The sequence below is a fragment of the Nansenia antarctica genome (genome assembly GCF_963989245.1).
Source record: "Nansenia antarctica genome assembly, chromosome: 1".
Lineage (NCBI taxonomy): Eukaryota > Metazoa > Chordata > Actinopteri > Argentiniformes > Microstomatidae > Nansenia > Nansenia antarctica.
Genome location: NC_137674.1, coordinates 54,787,974 through 54,809,067, shown reverse-complemented (window position 1 = coordinate 54,809,067; position 21,094 = coordinate 54,787,974). Strand labels below are relative to the sequence as shown.

The following is a 21,094-nucleotide window of genomic DNA, read 5'->3' as shown; positions in this document are numbered from 1 at the left end:
AAAGGTTGAAAAGACTAGTGGGGGGTGGAGGTGGTTGGGATGCAGGAGTGGAGGAGGTTGGTGGTATTTGGGGTGGAGGGAAAGAGGAGGGGAGTGAATATATGGTGTTTAAATTATGTATTATCACAGGCGAGGTATGCAATTTATTTGAGGAGAAATTTAACAAGATTTGAGGGAAAGTGGATAACTGTGTGGAAAGTTGTTTATTAGGGATTGTGGGTTTATAAGGGTGGGGGTGGATGGAGGGTTGGAGTTTGATTTTGATTTTTGAAGGTGTTTTTTGTTGTTGTTGTTGTTGTTGTTGTTGTTGTTGCATTCTTTTGTTATTGATTTATATTATTTTGGTTATGAAGGACTGACTGAATAATAGATGGATTTATCTCATACAGAAATGGTATGGGTGATTTTGTTTTATGTATTGTTTTTAATTTATTTGATTTGAATCATAATACAATGAAGGCTATAAAATTAACTTGTGTGAATATGTATAGCTATGATTGTAATTAAAATAAGACAAAAAAAAGAAAGAGCCGGTATCTAATGATCGCAGGGTTGGCAGAATGGCGGTTCAAACCTCAGCTGACCACATGTCGAGGTGTCCTTGGCCAAGACACTGAACCCCAAATTGCTCTCAATGAGCGGCCCGGTGCCTTGCATGGTAGCATGGCACCGTGATGTGTGTATGGGTGAATGAGAGGCCATTGTAAAGTGCTTTGGAATAAGGCACTATATCAGTCAGTCCATTTACCAGGGTCTAAACATTAATAAGGTTTTATGTTTTTCTGAACACCTTTAAAGACTTTTTCTGGAAGATGTTTTCTGAAGTCAACACTTTTGCTTATCACTATTCTTAGATCCTCATGGGTCTTTTTACACAGAACTGCCCTGAAAAACATCTTGTTGTGATGATGACACTCTTCACAATCTTCACTTTCAAAGTCTATAATATATTATATATATAAGTCTATTTCATTGTTGTGCTTGAGAGTTACTGTGTGTATGTGTTCAGGGCCCTGCATTGTTCTAGTAGACCTGGGAAAAATATATATTAGAAATGGTTTCAAATATTTAAATAACTTGAGGCGTGCTTAATTTAGCTTGCCTTGCATGCAGTGTTTGCACTTCTGAGACTATTCCAGCGCTTCTATTATGCCTGACAAGGATATCAAGCTGACCTCATGTTTTCAAATATTAAAATATGTATTCATATTTCATAACTCCATAGTAATGGACAGACTCTGCAGCTCAATGCAGCTGAGGGCAAGTAAAAGATCATAGGAGGAAGGAAAAGATCTGACACTGCCTATCACTCACACATTAGAGATGAGCTCTGTCACTCAGCCGACCTCTCTCTAGATGGAGCGTGGTCAAATACAAGCTGACAGCTCATCCATCTCGCAATTTGATCAATGCTTTAGTTTGTGGCTCCAAGTGCTCACCACATGATCTCTGAAAATCTCTCTCAACATGGTTAAAAACATCACTCAAAGTGCAGCAGGCCAGTGATTAAAAGGTTTACACTGCCATAGCAATGGTGGTCTACCTCAATGCCACTGTTGCAGCAGACATGAGTTCTGAAGATGTGTTAAATGTTGCTGAAGCCACCCTAAGGTGGTCACAAGAGCTGTGAAGGAATGTTGTTATCAGGTTAGGGTTAGGGTTAGGTCTTATCTAGGTGTCGTTATCAGTTATTGATCGCAGTAATTGTACTCCAAATGGTTTCTTCCTCAACCCGACCAGGGCACATTAGAAGTGCACTTGATAACATGTACAAAATACCCTATTATTCTTTGACCAAACGAAAATGGGAACATATTTTAGCTATGATGGAATAAATCTATTATTATTGTTTTTAAAGCTCTAAATGGGCAGTCTCCTATATTGGAGACTTTTTAATCCCGTATTCCACCTCCAGATCCCTTAGGTCATCTAGTTTATGGCTCCTGGCTGTCCCGAGATCAGGGCTCAAGCTCAGGGGTGACCGTGCCTTTTCTGTTGCAGGCCCTAGACTCTGGAATAGCATCCCCCTCTCAATTAGATCTGCCCCCTCCATCGACTCATCTAAATCCTGACTTAAAACGTATTCATATTCTTTAGCGTTTCCTTAAATTGATTTTCAGACACACATGTACTTTTTATGTGTGCCTTTGTGCGTGCTTTGTGGAATTGTGTATATTGTGATTTTACTGCCTTTCATTGTGATCTAAATACATGTACAGCACTTTGGTCAGAGAAAGTTGTTTTTAAATGTGCTATATAAATAAATATGACTTGATTTGGTTTGGCAAAATTTCGATGGCATTATCATAAGTAAGGAGGGACAGATTTGAGCTTGGGGGAAATCAATGTTAGATTTACTTATGGTACGTAGGCGGTCTCTTTGTAATGTTTTAATTTTAAAAGTTCTAGAAAAAGTAACAGGCAGGATAACAGAGAAGAGACGGTAAATGTTTATTAAATTGAGTCTACATCCATGTTATTTTTTTATTTTATTTTTTTTACAATAATACACATTTTATTAAAATTAAAATAAAAAATATCAGCTCGCAAAATAGGCAAGTGAGGGCGCAGATATATGCTACTGTTTCACAACAAGCCCATCCATTAGAATTGCTCAACAATGGCCCCTGGTGGAGTTATAGCTGGGGTGAAATACCTCAAATATTAAATATTTGAGGTATGTGGGAGAAAAGGCCAGTTGATTGTCGCGGTACCTCCTTAACCATGAACCTTTAAAACACTGATCTACTGTACAAGTGAGTGTAGTACTTAAACACTAACATATGTAGTAGTTAACTTTAGCTAATGATGAATGAACATATACATTAAAACATAATTTTGATAAGTTAGCTCACCCTTGGTGGTTTCGTCCTCAATGGGCTGTTTGAATACAGTTATATCTTTGAAGGTGCAGAGGAACAGGACCACCTTGTCATTTTCGTTCCTGATGGGGGCTACCTGCATATAGAGCCATATTGGTGTCCCTGCCAGAGTGAAAGAAGAGGGAGAAGAAAGGAAGGAGAGTAATGCAACAGAACAATAAACAGGTGAAGAAGGAGGGAACCGAAACAAAATAACTGAAAGATTGTAGGAAGTGTAAAGAAGGATTGACTGAAAGGAACATCAAACCAAGCACCTGTTGACAAGAAAAGGAGGATCTACATGGAACAATTAAAGAGCTTCTGACGTCACTATTACAGTATATGTCTATGTCCTATGTCTCTAGGGCCCAATCCCAATTCACCCCTACGGATCCGTTTCACCCCTACAGCTCCGTTTTGCGTGTTCACGTTTAGGGTAGGGGTGTCTCAATTCATGTTTTCATTGAGGGTGGGGGCAAGGAGGAGGGCTTTCCACGGCTCCGTTTGGAGATTTTTCAAGACCACGTTCGATTCGGAACCATAGCCCTACCTCCCAGAATGTATTGCGACAGAAATCTGATTTCGCTCTAGGCAATGTGGAAGACAACTACAAATGTCATTACTTTTTCTGTAATTACTTGTTAATAAAGATTTGAAAAATTATGATAACCATCTTATTATCTTAGTTTAATGTCATTTCAATACATTATAGACATTTGCTTTTAACAAGCATAACCCAAAAAAATCACTATTATGCCGCTGTGCTTAAATGCTTACAAGTGCCAACATACACCGTTCCAAAGTCCAGTGCGCTTCAGTCAAATTTAAGATCCGAGAGTTTTGGTGCTCAGCAGTAGAGGACAATATAATCGCAAAACTGTTACCTGGGCACTTCCATTAGACTACCCAAAGCAAGACACCGGAGCAGTCATATCTGATTAGCTGATTGTATGAGTGCCCTGGCGTCCCGGGCAGTCCAATGGAACAGCCTTCCCATAGAAATACACCATCGGTGCGCGATACACATTTCCACTCCAGAACAAGATGTACACAGTCCTGTTTATTTAGAAATAAATTATTACCTATAGCGTTTGACAGCGGATGATGGTAGACATATTTAATGTAAAGTTATCTGTCTAACATTAGGCTGATTTGTGCATGACAGGCGTGCATTTTGACCTATTTCCATGTTGCATTTACCCCCGTTGATGACGCTATAGCTGTATAGCGGCACTTATTAAACCAAAACTACCCGCAATCTAATCCGAGCAGTTGTTATTACATAATATTATTGATGGATGTGCCATTTTTGATGGAGATGGGTGAGCGGGAGACTGGATGTGAGCATGTAGCCAACTAATGCCGTGAACAGCGGCAGTTTCTCCCATCGTATTTTGGAACGCCATAAAAATAAATCTGCTATAAACTATATGATGAATTAGATGATTAGTAATTAGAGTCCATCCTTTAAAGAGACGATGATTGCTGGTGGCATCTTAAGAGAATACTCACTGTTCTTCTTATAGAGCAGCACTTCAAAGCAATTGGATTCATAGTTATCGAAAGTCTGCCTGACTTTGTCTATTGTCTTCTTGTCTGTCAGCTCTCCATACATGAAACTGTGAGAGCAAAAATAGGAGAAAGGAGAGAAGGCAGAGTAGGCAAGGGTAGGATGGTAGAAGAAAAGAGTAAAAGACAGATGAAGGAGACGAAAAGAGAGGGGGTTAGTAGTGCATGCAGACCTGTGTGGCACAAACATCTGCACAACAGGCTACATCTGACCAGTCATTGTATTCATTTTGCTCATGGGAATGTGATGACATGTTCTGTCAGATCCTAGGAACACAGCTTTGTGTTGAACAAAAGCAGCGCTTGAGTCAACAAGAGAAAACTTCCCAACCCAACCCAAAGTGAACCATGGAGGATCCGTCTGGTGCACAGGTACATAGGGCACACCACTCAAGCACATTCTAGCTATGTTAACTACTTGAGTTCCACAAATGGGTATATCTTGGTATTCAAGCATGTACAAGCCAAATTCCAAAGAAGTTGGGACATTGTGTAAAACTTGAAGGCTCCATTAATGCTGCATGGGGCGGCTGTGGCGCAGGAGGCAGAGCCGCCGTCTAATGAATGGATGAATGAATGGACTTTATTGTCATTGCTACAGTACAGGTACCAAACAACGAAATTTAGGAGGGGTGGCTCCCCTGGTGTTAGGAAAGGGAAAAAAAAAAAACTTTTAAAAAAATCACAAGAAGGGAAGGAGCTGGTTTACATAAATAAAGGCTATGTACACAATCCACTGTACTGTACTGTACAGATAGACGACTAGGGTTGTCATATTGCACAATAGTATTGTTTCACGTTATTTAAAGTGTCACAGTTTGCAGGCTTGAAATGTACATGTTTGTGCCTCAGCACTACACTTGATTTTTTCAGTCCAGCAGCTGCCATACAATCCGTCCAGACTGTCCAGGGCCCAGAACTTAGGTCTTTGCTGTGTTCAGGGCCTGGACGGCCCTGTGGTAGAAGCTGTTCTTCAGTCTGTTTGTCTTAGCGGCCAGGGTCCTGAACCGCCTTTTCGAGGGCAGCCTGGTAAAGTGTACGTACCCAGGGTGGGTCGGGTCCCTGGAGATCTTGGAGGCCTTCCTGAGACAGCGTGTGTTGTACAGCTCTTCCAGAGAGGGGAGGGGGGCGCCGGTGATCTTCTGTGCTGTTCTCACGACTCTCTGTAGCGCATTTCTCTCCGCTGTTGTGCAGCTGGAGAACCAGTTGCAGATGCCGTAGGTGAGGATGCTCTCCACTGCGCCGCGGTAAAAGGTCACCAGTATCTCCTGCTTGCTGTGTTCCTTCCTGAGGCATCTCAGGGTGTATAGCCGCTGTTGTGCCCTCTTGATGGTGCCTTTTGTGTTGTCCTTCCAGGTCAGGTCATCCCGCATGTGATGTCCCAGGAAACGGAGGGTTGAGACTCTCTCCACGCTCTCTCCGTCGATGAGCAGGGGCTGGATCTCGGACTTTTTCCTCCTGAAGTCTACGATGATTTCCTGGGTCTTTGACTTGTTCAGCAGCAGGTTGTTAACCTTGCACAGCTTGCTCAGTTGCTCTACCTCATCCCTGTACGCCGCCTCGTCCCCCCCCGAGATACATCCCACCACGGTGGTGTCGTCTGCAAACTTTACGATGGAGTTGCTGGGGTGGACGGGGGTGGTCGCAAGGTTGGCGGATCGGCGGTTCAAGCCCCGGCTGGCCATGTGTCGAAGTGTCCTTGGGCAAGACACTGAACCCCAAATTGCTCCCAATGTGCGGGTCGGCGCCTTGCATGGTAGCTTGCCACCATTGGTGTGTGAATGTGTGTGTGAATGAGAGGCCATTGTAAAGCGCTTTGGAATAAGGCACTATATGTCAGTCAGTCCATGGTATATACAGGTTTTGGAGCAACATATGCTGCCATCCAGGCGACGGCTTTTTCAGGGACGTCCCTGCTTATTTCAGCAAGACAATGCCAAGCCACATTCTGCACGTGTTACAACAGTGTGGCTTCGTAGTAAAAGATTGCTGGTACTAGACTGGCCTGCCTACAGTCCAGACCTGTTTCCCATTGAAAATGTGTGGTGCATTATGAAGTGCATAATACAACAACGGAGACCCCGGACTGTTGAGCAACTGAAGTCGTACATCAAGCAAGAATGGGAAAGAATTTCGCTTTCAAAACTTGTTGTTAAAGTTGTTAAAAGGAAAGGTGATGTAACACAGTGGTAAACATGCCCCTGTCCCAACTTTTTTGGTAACATGTTGCAGGCATTAAATTCAGAATGAGTGTATTATTTACAGAAAGAAAATAAAGTTGATCAATTTGAACATTAAATATCTTGTCTTTGTACTGTATTCAATTGCATATACAGTGGGGGAAATAAGTATTTAATCCCCTGCTGATTTTGTAAGTTTGCCCACTTACAAAGAAATGAACGGTCTATAATGTTAATGGTAGGTTTATTTTAACAGTGAGAGACTGGATATCAACAAAAGAATCCAGAAAACCACATTATATAAAAGTCATAAATTGATTTGCATTTGATCGAGGGAAATAAGTATTTGATCCAAAACATGACTTAGAACTTGGAGGAGAAACCCTTGTTGGCAAGCACAGAGGTCAGAAGTTTTGTGTAGTTGGTCACCAGGTTTGCGCACATCTCAGGAGGGATTTTGGTCCACTCCTCTTTGCAGATCCTCTCCAAATTCTTAAGGTTTCGAGGCTGGCGCTTGGTAACTCGAAGCTTCTCTTTGAGTCTTTCATCAATGTTAGTCAAGCAAGTCTCAATTCCTCAAATTTGCGACTCGTGTCCAACTCGAGTCAAGTCATGTGACTCGAGTCCCCCATCTCTGGTATGTTCATATAATGTCCAAATTAAGCAGTCATGTTTAGCTTTTAGTATATTAGCATGCAATAACTGCCTGAAGTCTGTGACCCATTGACCCCACCAGATGCTGGGTATCTTCTCTGGTGATGCTCTGCCAGGTCTGTAAAAGCCATCTTCAGTAGTTTTCAGGGGCCTCATTTATAAAAATGTACTTGAACGTCATCTTTGACTTGCACGTAAGCACATTTTTCTAAATGGTCGCAACCATTATTTATAAATCCGGGGGCCTCATTTATAGAACGTGCTTAGATCAAATTCAACGTGAGTCAATTTGACCGTGGAAACGATCGGAGCTCGACGTCGAGTATTCATTTGCTTATGCACATTACCTACTGGTTATGCGGAGTTATTACAGGCATGTGAGCCGCACTGGAAAAATGTTGCCTACTGTAATTAATGCGAAGTTTAAGTGGCTTGTAATAAAATTAACGATGTTGTTCATCTGCCGAGAAAATGAGTTTAATTCAAGATTTAAAGGGAACTGATGTTTATGATTGTATTTCAGTCTTTCTTTATATCCCTCCGGAGCTGCCTATCTCCCCTTCAACATCCACAACGGACCTTGCCCGGCCACGCGCTAAATTATACTGGAGTTTCTCCGGTATCTGGGAGTTCGCAAAGGGAGTTCGCAATCATGTTTTCAATGTCACCTGATAAGAATAAGACCATTATATTATTACAGTATAAGCAGCACTCGAGTTGAGGCGGGATGAAAACAGTCAAAATCGTCCCCCTTCTAAAACTGCCCTCCCCTCTTTCCATACGTTATGTCATTTATCAATGAACGTGGTATTACTGCTATTTCAAGGTGCGAGGGGGCACGCACATATGCAATGACATTTTTTACTGACACTGAAGTCACTGACGCTGAGCCGATGCAAAAATTGTCCTCATATGATAAAATCCACCATCCCCCCTGATTTTCTTTTACAACTTGAGTAGCCTACTGAGTATAAGCATTTGCCTGGTTAGTTGTCATGATCAAACGTTACAAACGCAACTTACCGACAAGCCACTCTTCTCTGCCCTCTTCCAGACGAACGCCTACCCAGGGTTCGAGTTATGTGGGAGCCAATGGGAGCTGAGCTCCCATAGAGATGGTCTGAGACTCTCTGAGCTCCCATGAAGGCAGTAAAATCAAAAATCTGTGGGGGTCGCTAATAATACATTACCACAACTATTATTTGATCAAAATGTCAATGTAATGAATATTATTTAATTTATATTATAAATATTGTAAAATAAACACGTTTTCCAAAAGAGCTACGCGCACCATTAATCTCCTGTGAATGACAGTAGGCCTTTGACTGCCTGCACTTCACCACCAAGACACCATGGGGCGCAGTAGAATATTGTGCAACAGCAAAAGGTTGATTAATCAGCTGTGCGGTAAACCGTTGGAACACACAGTGCACAGCTGATTAATCAATTAAACCAATAGAGTGAGACAGGATATGTTCATACCAGTTGCCTTTCAGGAAGTAGTGAGATCGTGCACCTAGCCTATTATTGAGAAGCAAACATTCATTCATTAGCTATACAGGAGTATATACATACAGTAGCTACCATGCCGCCCAAAAAAAGGCAATTGTTTGACCCTCTCCCGTTCATCCAATCTTGGATAAAGAAAGAACATCGGACGTCAGCATCATGGGTTCCAGGACCGCGACCGCAGCCTACTGAAAACAGACCAAACAGGTCTATCTTGTCTCCGTAAAGGTAAGGTGGCTTTTACTTTTTACTAACCTAGTGTACATGTATTTTTCGCTCCTTCTGTATAGCAAAAATAACACAATTATTGGCCGAGATACATGTGTGACTATCGCTTTTATAGCTGTTGTTTCATGTGGGGCTGTTGATGTGGTGAAATGAGTAGCCTGCAGCTGTAGCGTCAGGATATGTTGGTATTTGAGGAGGAGGATGAGGATGAGGATGATGTTTCGGTACCGGTACCGTTTCGATTTGTATCGATTTGTCACCGGTATCGAATAAAACCCAAACTGTACCCAACCCTAACTATATGTTTACATGCCAACTAATTAGCTAATTCATTTCTGTCATTTAGAGCTGAGGGGATCAACAGAGAGACGGACAACAGGACAGTAACAGAGAGACAACGGGAGAGGAGAGCAATAGAGACAGAACTGAATGCACTGAACTTTTTTTTAAATTCTTTGCATTATTAACACTGTTGTGTTATTGTGTTATTAAAGTGTTTAAGTGTTTTATGGTAAAGCATTATGAGTGGTGTGTGTGCAGGGTGCTCGTGAGTTGTATATTTTGGGGAGGGGGGAGGCTTGTGTATGGGGGCGGGGGGTCCTCACACAAAGGAGTAGCCTAGGGCCACTGACCACCTTAATCCGCTACTGCCTATAGCTAATTAAAACTTGTAAGTCCCATCGCTGTGTGGGCATGATTCGCGCGTGCATGAGAACATTTCGCACTGTTATTTTGGAGACCCCCACAGAGATCAGCTTATAACTCGAACCCTGCGCCTACCCTATATTATAGCACTTGTCTTAATTCAGCCGCTATAATTGAGCCTCTATCATAGGGCGTTAATACAAACCTCATTCACCTGCGTTCAATTCCAAGTATATTTGGTATTTATAGAAGGAAGCACGTACGCAACTTTAAACCATCTCAGCCCGTTTTATAAATAATGCTTACGTCTGTTTAGAAAAATGTGCTTACGTGAAAGTCAAAGATGACGTTCAAGTACTTTTTTATAAATGAGGCCCCGGCTGCGCTTGTTTAAAATTGTGTACGTACTTCCTTCTATAAATAACAAATATACTTGAAATTGAACGCAGGTGAATGAGCTTTGTATTTATGCCCTGTGATAGCGGCTCAATTATAGCGGCTGAATTAAGCCATGTGCTATAAATAGGCTTGATTGAGGTGTTGTGCAGCACCCTTGACGAGTTCACACGATGGTAGACAAACGAAAGAAGAAAAACTACTGAGGAGGAGATCGACAGTCTTTTATCAGAAATAGACACGCGGTCGCAAACGCTCGCCCCCGAATTCCCCCGATCACATCAGGCAGGATGCGGCTGAAGGAGGGCTGGGATATACCCGACCGCCTTTATCACACCTCAATCTAGAATGATTACACCATACAACACCATACAATAACCTATTGGCATATAAAGGAAGACTGAAATACAATCATAAACATCAGTTCCCTTTAAATCTCGAATGAAACTAATTTTCTCGGCTGATAACAACATTGTTAATTTTATTACGAGCCTTTGCATGAATTACAGTAGGCAGTGCGGCTCACATGCCTGTAATAACTCAGCATAACCAGTAGGTAATGTGCGTACGTCAAGTCAATACCTGACGTAGAGCTAAGATAGTTTCCACGGTCAAATTGACTCACATTGAAATTGTATAAATCACTACTTTGACGTGGTTTTCTACGTACGACACAGGTAAGATCAAATTTGATCCAAAGTACTTTCTATAAATGAGGCCCCAGGTCTTTTTGTCTAAAATCTTACCATCAGGAAATTAAATGCATGTTAATTAGGATTGTTGGCCCTAAGAAACTCCCTAGTTGGTATGGAAGTAGGTTTTGATTCAACAAATCGATGAATTTGGAGGCATTTGCTTGTACTTGTGTGCCGAGTGTCCCATTTATTAGCTGTCAATAAAGCAAACAAAGTTGGTAGTCAAGCTTGTCTAGACTGCTCATGGCAGCCATTTTACGCCTCATCAACTAGCAAAGTAAACATTCCAGAAGGTTTGTCTAGCACCAAGTAACTAGCATCAAGATACAAGATAGATTATCTGACAGAGTCTGATCTGGGGCCTCATTCATAAAGAAGTACTTGAACGTCATCTTTGACTTTCACGTAAGCACAGTTTTCTAAACGGACGTAAGCATTATTTATAAAACGGACTGAGATGGTTTAAAGTTGCGTACGTGCTTCCTTCTATAAATACCAACGCAGGTAAAAATGAACGCAGGTGAATGAGGTTTGTATTAACGCCCTGTGATAGAGGCTGAATTATAGCGGCTGAATTAAGACAAGTGCTATAATATAGGGTAGGCGTTCGTCTGGAAGTGGGAGAGGGCAGAGAAGGGTGGCTTCTCGGTAAGTTGCATTTGTAACGTTTGATCATGACAACTAACCAGGCACACAGGCACATGCTTATACTCTACTCAAGTTGTAAAAGAAAATCAGGGGAGGTGGTGGATTTTATCATAAGAGGACAATTTTAGCATCCCCTCGCCAGTGACTTCAGTGTCAGTAACTGTCATTGCATGTGTGCGTGCCCCCTCGCACCTTGAAATAGCAGTAATACCACGTTCATTGATAAAATGACATTAAGTATGGAAAGAGGGGGGCGATTTTGACTGTTTTTATTTCAGGGGGGATGCCATCCCCCCTCAACTCGAGTGCTGCTTATACTTTAATAATATAATGGTCTTATTCTTATCAGGTGGTCTTATTCTTATATGGCTGCTCACTCCCTGACACCGGAGAAAATCCAGTATAATTTAGAGCTTGGCCGGGCAAGGTCCGTTGTGGAACGCACTAGGCATGTTGAAGGGGAGATAGACAGCTCCGGAGGGATATAAAGGAAGACTGAAATACAATCAGAAACATCAGTTCCTTTTAAATCTTGAATTAAACTCATTTCCTCGGCTGATAACAACATCGTTAATTTTATTACGAGCCACTTGCATGAATTACACTAGGCAGTGCGGCTCACATGCCTGTAATAACTCCGCATAACCAGTAGGTAATGTGCGTAAGCAAGTTGAATACTCGACGTCGAGCTACGATCGTTTCCACGATCAAATTGACTCACGTTGAAATTGTATAAATCACTACGTTGACGTGGTTTTCTACGTACGACACGGGTAAGATCAACATTTGATCTAAGCACCCGTTATGAATGAGGCCCCTGGGATGATATATGAGATGCGTACATTCCTAAGTCACTTCATACATGTAGACTAGACTTGCACAAGGATTGTGACATATAATATGAGAAAAAAAGCAGAGCACAACTTCCTACGTACCATCTTCGCCATAATCATTATGGATACAGAATAAATATGTCTCACGGCCTGGTGAAAAGGTCCGCATGTCGGGAATTGTGAAACCTCGCAATCGAGCCAAACAAGTCTTGTTGTGAAAAAACAATGTTTTCCAGTTTTTGGCATAGGAAGAAAATTGAACTGATGAAGAACCCACTCGATATCATAACCAACAATTTCACATTCACTAAATACATACAGTTTGTTAGCAAACTTGGGTGGGGGTAGTATTTCTATTAAATGTTTAGTGGGCGTGTCCCTTTTGGTACTCCTGACCCACATCCTCATAAATAGCCATGTGCGCGTGTCTGTTTGGAATGGAATGGAATGGACTTTATTTGTCATTGCTACAGTACAGGTACCAAACAACGAAATTTAGGAGGGGTGGCTCCCCTGGTGTTAGGAAAGGAAAAAGAAAACACATTTTAGAAAAAGCATAGATGCATAAAATCACAAGAAGGTAAGGAGCTGGTTTACATCAATAAAGGCTATGTACACAATCCACTGTACTATACTGCACAGATAGTCAACTAGGGTTGTCATATTGCACAAAGAGTATTTTTTCACATTATTTTAAAGTGTCACAGTTTGCAGGCTTGAAAATGTACATGTTTGTGCCTCAGCACTAGCTGCCATAGAATCAGTCCGGACTGTCCTGGGCCCAGAACTTTCAGTCTGTTTGTCTTAGCGGCCGGGGTCCTGTACCTCCTGTTCGAGGGCAGCTTGACAAAGTGTACGTGCCCAGGGTGGGTCGGGTCCTTGGAGATCTTGGAGGCCCTCCTGAGACAGCGTGTGTTGTACAGCTCCTCCAGAGAGGGGAGGGGGGCGCCGGTTTGTTGACAAGACTGCTGCCATCAAGGACTATCCACAGAGAAGGTTTTGTAGATGAACATACTATTCACGGGACTGTGGTCTGTCAATACACCTTCTGCTTTGTTTTTGGGTAAGTGAGTTACATGCATTGTTTACTAAGCTGTGTGTATGTAGTACAAGTTTGTTTATTGCTGACACACCGACAGTGAGTTACATGGCATAGCCAAACGTGTTAGTTTGTTAGCATGGCAATAATCATGAAATCATGAATCTTGAATTATTATTATTATTTAGCAATTCAAACATGTCAGCCCAGCAAGTTTGTTTTCTGAGGGTTAGCTGACAACCCCACTGACAGATGACAGGTAGATAATGACAGGTAGTGTAATGGGGGAGTGGTTGTCTTGAGAGAGTGGCTATTGTTCCCACCCATTACCTACCTGTGAAAAGTGGCTGCGAATACTTTGAGGCCGAATTTCTAAAAACTGGAAAACGGCATTGCCCTACTTGGGGACATTTTCATCAGATCCTGTCACATATTTCAAGGTGAGTTTTTTACATTTCGTTCTTCCAAAGGTCAGATACACAGGAGTCAAGATCCAAGTTGCCCAAGGCTTGCGGCTTCAATGCTTCAGCTATGTCAGAATCCTGTGGTCCCCACGGTGTCAGGCTCCTCCTCACCTTTCCAGCGATGGACACCATCAAGCATGGCAAGGAAGTCATCACACCCTCCATCATCAGGGTTTCCTGTCCTCACACCCTTCATCATCAGGGTTTCCTGGCTCAGAAACCATCTCCTATTATATGTTTGATTCCTTGAATCTGTGAGTGAGATATTTGTTTATATTGGTTCCAGTGATGACTTCCATTCACTTGACCAGGAATGACTAGCATGGGCACAGTGATCTTGCATCCATATACTTCAAACTGTAAGTCATATATACTCGATATATTCTCTTCACTCCATGTTAAACAACAATTACATCTGTATTCTGCTGCAGATTTACAGTCCAGGGAGCATCAATGCGCATCTTCTCCACTCCAATTCTACCGGTGCTCCAGATGGCCAGTCCGCTACTGGCATTGATCCCTCAAGTGGCCTGGCTCATGAGAGATGAAACAGAGGTGGTTCATATGGTGGTGTGGGAATTCATTACATATTCGTTCTGTGAACCTTCTCTGCTGTGGGTGAGGCCACGTTAGGAGGAGACAGGCTATTCAGGACTTGACTCAGCACGTCTGCCACTGCTCTGCATTGAGGCATTCTCATCACTTCTCTTGGGCAGCTGGATGTTTTGTTGACATGCCTGCAACAGTGTCCCAGGGTCACACGAAGCATCTGCCTGTGTGCTGTCACTCACCACTGCAATTGCCTGCCTATCTTGGTGGTCGAATGAGTGCTTACTGTGCTTGGATTTCAACTCTTGTTAATATTCATTGATTGTTTCTTGCACCTCCTTTGCTGTCCAGCTGCCCACAAACTTGCTCTTAAACAAAATAGACAGATACGGGTCAGGGCAGTTCCTCACAAACAACATTGCCACCTTAAGTTTTCCATTCCTCCCCCTTTACATTGGAGACATATATGAGAGGTCACTGAAGTGTTGCTTGAGGATAGCATAAATTGTTTCGGGGTACTGTACAACATCGGGAGATGGGTCACTGCATAATCCTATTCTAACCACATCTTTGTCTCTCCCCATCAGCATCCTCATGACCTCATCAGACTGGCCAGCGGCACGGATATTCTTCTTGATCAGATATGATCAACCCACTCATGGACAGAACAATTTCCAGCTCCATCTCGAGTCTTATTTGACAGCTACATTTTGCTGAGATAGGTCCACGGTAGTAGTGCAGTGTGCCTGCTGTGCATTGCTGCTCTCACTGGTACATCTCTGTGTAGGAGATGTGTGTATTCCCTATCAGACATCGGTCTGGCTGTAACAGACTCACCAGTGTGTTTCCCCAACTCTGTTATTAAAACACCTAATTACTTAAGCCTGGGAGATTGGTCGGGGAGTCTGTTGCAGTATCCGAATAATGTCTCATAGACTTCCACAGCCAAAGACACAGCAAATTGTCATACTTAGATGTTGTGATGTATTTGTGGTGTATATAATGTACTGGAAGATGGATTGTTGAAAAAAGTTTATATGATGATTGAACTTAAAACATCTTATGGAATAAAAAAAATAATAATAATATTGCTCATACTTGAGATTCTACCATAATCTGAGATCTTGAGATTCTACCATAATCTGATTTCCATTGAACATTTCCATTGAACACTCACCATCATCAGAAAATAACTGTTCACTCAAGACATGGCACAGTACCTGGCACAATACCAAACACTGTTTTAGGGCCTACATCCTCACAAACTGTCTGAAACATATCAGTTTTTCCGTCTGCCATTGTTAGTCCTAAAAACATAGTACTTTCATACACAACACAAATAACCACACAATACAAATTTCCAGAATTAATGTCATTGACGTTTGAGTTGCATATTATAAGCATTAACAGTTCTGACATAGCTCAATTACATAACTTGCACTAATAGTGTAACCTGCACTTTCTCCTACTGTTTGTGGATGCATCATTACAAAAACGCATTCGATATGCAATGTGATCCTATGGTTTTACATAGCTACAACACAATTAAATAAACACACACTATAGCATTCCCTCCACCATGTTTCACAGATGAAAATCTGGGCAGATCATTTTCCCTTCAAACTTTCCACTTGCACTCAGGTACATGATTATATTCATCTTATCTGTCCAAAATACCCTTTCAGACCTCTGCAGGCTTTGTAGGTACTTTTTTTTAGCAAACTGTAACCTGAACATCCTTTTTGAGGATAACTAGTGGTTTGCACCTTGCAGTGAATCCTCTGTAGTTCGACTGGTTCAGCGATGGTAGTCTCTGACACATTCACGCCTACCTCCTAGAGAGTGTTCCTGTGGGACAGTTGTTTAGGGGGTTTTCTTAATTATAGTGACCATTCTTTCATCATCCACTGTAGAAGTCTTTCTTGGCCTATTAGCCAATTTGTAATTGCTGAGCTCACCAATATTTTATTTTATTTTTAACAATGTTCAAAGATGTTGGCTGTTGTTTTCTGATTTTCAGCCTAATAAAAGGCTTCCTTGACATTCATTGACATTGCTTTGTCCTCCTTGATAGAAACCTACAGCGGACTCCAAAGTCAAACACAAAGCCTAGAATCAATACCAGACATTGACATCCCCCCTAGGGATGACCCTCTCTTACCTGCATGTACCCCCTAGGGATGACCCTCTCTTACCTGCATGTACCCCCTAGGGATGACCCTCTCTTACCTGCATGTACCCCCTAGGGATGACCCTCTCTTACCTGCATGTACCCCCTAGGGATGACCCTCTCTTACCTGCATGTACCCCCTAGGGATGACCCTCTCTTACCTGCATGTCCCCCCTAGGGATGACCCTCTCTTACCTGCATGTACCCCCTAGGGATGACCCTCTCTTACCTGCATGTACCCCCTAGGGATGACCCTCTCTTACCTGCATGTACCCCCTAGGGATGACCCTCTCTTACCTGCATGTCCCCCCTAGGGATGACCCTCTCTTACCTGCATGTACCGCCTAGGGATGACCCTCTCTTACCTGCATGTACCCCCTAGGGATGACCCTCTCTTACCTGCATGTCCCCCCTAGGGATGACCCTCTCTTACCTGCATGTACCCCCTAGGGATGACCCTCTCTTACCTGCATGTACCCCCTAGGGATGACCCTCTCTTACCTGCATGTACCCCCTAGGGATGACCCTCTCTTACCTCCATGTACCCCCTAGGGATGACCCTCTCTTACCTGCATGTACCCCCTAGGGATGACCCTCTCTTACCTGCATGTCCCCCCTAGGGATGACCCTCTCTTACCTGCATGTACCCCCTAGGGATGACCCTCTCTTACCTGCATGTCCCCCCTAGGGATGACCCTCTCTTACCTGCATGTCCCCCCTAGGGATGACCCTCTCTTACCTGCATGTACCCCCTAGGGATGACCCTCTCTTACCTGCATGTCCCCCCTAGGGATGACCCTCTCTTACCTGCATGTCCCCCCTAGGGATGACCCTCTCTTACCTGCATGTACCCCCTAGGGATGACCCTCTCTTACCTGCATGTACCCCCTAGGGATGACCCTCTCTTACCTGCATGTACCCCCTAGGGATGACCCTCTCTTACCTGCATGTCCCCCCTAGGGATGACCCTCTCTTACCTGCATGTACCCCCTAGGGATGACCCTCTCTTACCTGCATGTCCCCCCTAGGGATGACCCTCTCTTACCTGCATGTACCCCCTAGGGATGACCCTCTCTTACCTGCATGTACTGCTCCTCTGCATGATCTCCGCCCGGTGGTAACCAGACAGCTGACAGAACCCGTCGTTACTGTACACTACTGGCCACTCCACTATCTGGGCATTTCCCAACAGGAAACTAGTTTCTGAAACAAACACGAAACAGAAAGAGGTCATCATAGTTAACGATGAATTGAAAATCAAGGACCCCAATTGAAATAAGCCAGTGGCTTTCTTGGGTTTTTATCCTTTTAGTTGACCTTGTATGTAATATGTACTTTCATGTACCTACTTCTACAAACATTCAAATAAAGTTTTCAATCAATCAATCAAGAACAAAAGGGGGGGGGGGGGGGTTGCACAGCATGTGGGTCCTTTTATTTAAACAAATAAATATTGTTTTGTTTCTCCTTGTGATTGTAATCTTATCCTATAAAACCCTCATATACAAATAATCTTCATCCTAGGTTATCATTGTCCTGCAAGGTAAGTGTAAAAGTAGTTCATGTTCATTTGGAGGATGGTAAAATAGTCTCCCATTATTGGTCCTGAGGGCACCAAAATGGTACACAATGTTATTGTGTGGCAGAAACAAGGTTCCTTGCCCTAGATTGTACAGTGCCATCTGCCTGACAACCACCCTACTTAGTTTTCACTTGCAGTGGCGTTTCAGGGTAGCACTTGATTTTTAAATAACTTAATAAGTAAATTACAATTCTATACTGATTATAAAGGAGAGGTCCCTAGGTACAGTATTAGAGTGTAAGTAAGACACAATATCTAATGGTCTTTTAGTGACACTTCGTTTATTCACAATTTATCAACTTTTCTGTGTTCTTTTCGTCTCTCCCCAAATGAACCCAGAGTCAGCAAATAACTCAGTTGCTTCACAAAAGACCAAAAATAGAAATCTAAACAGGGCACCTGTGGCATACCTTTGCAGTGAAATTAGGGCATTCATTTAAGATATTACAATATACGTAGCTACAGTGTTATTGAGTTGCTGGTAATTGTATTGCACGACTTTGCATGGAAAAGTCTGTTTTGCCTGTTAATTAAAACACCAGTACGACCACACTAACAATGCTCTCATAGCCAGTAACAACCAACAGAACACAAAGCTATGGGGGTGTGTTAACCTGACCACTTATACGGCCCTGTCCTGTGCACATGTGACTGTACTGCTTAAGTGTGAACACATTTCACATTTTAACCATTTAGCAGACACTTTTCAAGCTCCGTCCAAGGGTCCTTACTGTTCTCCCTCTATACCAAATCACCTGGCTCAGTCATTTCCTCACATGGCTTCTCCTACCACTGCTACACAGACGACACTCAACTCCTCCTCTCTTTCCCCTCCTCTCACTCACAGGTGGCAACATGTGTCTCTGCCAGGGTTTCCGTTAGAAAAAATTGGTGCCGGTCAAAGTGTCCGGGAAGATTTCAATGTGTCGGACAAACGGGAGAAATTCCGGTCATCATATTACAATATAATATAGGTGTTTGTCGCAGTGATTAGCTGTTGTGTTGCCTATATATGCCATTTAATGTCTATATCTCTTATCCGATACGATTAGATGCGAGCTATATAATAATATAGGCTTTCATGATTCGCGTGCGCTATGCCATAGCTTTAGCTTTTGATGCATATCTTGCAGACATTTCTGCTTGGATGTGATCCCACCAACTCAACCTTAACAAGACTGAGCTACGCTTCCCCCCTGGGAAAGCCTGCCCTCCCCAAATTTCTCCATCACAGTAGTGAACAGTACGGTGACCACCTCCCAGACTGCCAAGAACCTTGGGGTGATCCTTGACAACCACTTATGCTGCACGGCAAACATCATAGTGAGAGCACACTCCTGCAGATTCTTCCTCTGCAACATCAGAAGGATATGTCTATTCCTCTACAACATCAGAAGGATATGTCTATTCCTCTACAACATCAGAAGGATACGTCCATTCCTCTACAACATCAGAAGGATACGTCCATTCCTCTACAACATCAGAAGGATATGTCCATTCCTCTACAACATCAGAAGGATATGTCTATTCCTCACCAGAGAAGCAGCACAACTCCAGACACTTGTCATCTCCTGTCTTGACTACTGCAACACACTCCTGGCTGGGCTCCCCGCCTCCGCCATTAGACCTCTGCAGCTCATACAGAATGCTGCCGCCTGTCTGGTGTTTAACCTCCCCAAATTCTCCCATGTCTCCCCTATCCTTCACATTCTCTACTGGCTCCCGGTAGCAGCTCGCAGAGACTTCTTCATTCACTCTACCCCCTGTACAGTTTCTGTACTGTAAATAATTAATTTGATATATAAACTCTACCTCCTGCGCCACAGCCGCCCCAATAGATGATTAACTTACTTATTTGGATAAAATATATATATATAACATATTAAACAACCTGGAACAGTGAATTCGAAACAACCTAACCAAAGTGGTGAGCGTATTTCAGTGGACAAACAAAGCTACTGTATTGCAAAAGTCAAAGCTGAGGGTGCTATAACATTTGTTTAACTGCATAAAACTATTTCGATTTGTGGGGCTAAACTAGATTTCTTTTTTCGTCTATCAACAAATACAAATATGTTACTAAGAACATTGTTCTTTTGCATTGAATTCTAACACAAACCCTCATTTTGTTTTGAGTTAAAGAACGGACACATTACAATGCTCTGCACTGCAGATATGCATAGAAAGACAAAGACTGAAAGAGAGAAGTGCAAAGATGGAAAGGGCAGCACTTGACACAGACATTAAATGAGGCAGCAGCACACATTCTCTCTCTCTCTCTCTCCCTCTCTAGGACTCATTATAGGAGCTGATCGCCTGTGGCCTTGGGGGCCAGGGGTGTGTGACTCTGTAGAAGGGACTTCCAAGGGTGGACGCCACTCACCTCCTGCCCTGAGCTCAGTGTTCATATGCACTAATTATGTTGCCCACTGTCACTGGTGATAAATCCACCCAGTTCACTAAGGAAGAGCAAACGCACTGGTACAGTCTAGAGTAGTAGTAGAGAGTAGTTCAAAAGCCTTAAGGCTGTTTTATGCTTTCTAATGTGACAGCACCTGGTGAAACCGGGAAGAAGTCGGCAGCCGATTTAATGTTCAGACTTTTATTCTGAAAAATGTAAATACATTTCAGCGTTGTTGAAAATCAATGGCACACTCACTAGTCAACTAACACAGCTTGTTTTGTGAGCCTTCTAACAATGTAAAGTTATGGTATGGTAATGTTATAGTTAACTAGGTAGCAGTGGGGATTACTCACCGAATCCATTGCATTGCAATGTTTTGACTTGACTAGCGAGTGAGTCATTTTCAACAACGTTGACATTTATTTAAATTTTTCGGAATAAAAGTCTGATATTTTGATTGGTTGGCGACTTGTTCCCGGTTTCACCAGCTGCTGTCACATATGTGTCGATCAACATATTGTCAAAGTGTTGTTCGTCTTTTCATAGACAATCTATGATGGCCTCAGCAGCATAAGAACTTTAGGGTGCAGAAGCATAAATTAACCCGTAGACAACTCTACTCTACAGCCTGGCTAATAATACAATCATCAACAATGATATACAGTGCT

The 21,094-nt window shown here is 42.7% G+C and overlaps 1 protein-coding gene across 1 annotated transcript in view; it reads right to left on the bottom strand.

Moving 5' to 3' along the window:
- The window catches only part of LOC308151308 (voltage-gated delayed rectifier potassium channel KCNH5-like), a gene marked incomplete at both ends in the record, with an annotated part of 81,152 nt that overhangs the window by 45,275 nt on the left and 14,783 nt on the right, over positions 1–21,094 (bottom strand). The window contains 3 exons of the mRNA XM_080524156.1: positions 2,856–2,984; positions 4,374–4,480; positions 17,520–17,643. Coding sequence (XP_080380282.1) covers positions 2,856–2,984; positions 4,374–4,480; positions 17,520–17,643 — 360 coding nt within the window. The remainder of the gene's footprint in view (positions 1–2,855; positions 2,985–4,373; positions 4,481–17,519; positions 17,644–21,094) is intronic.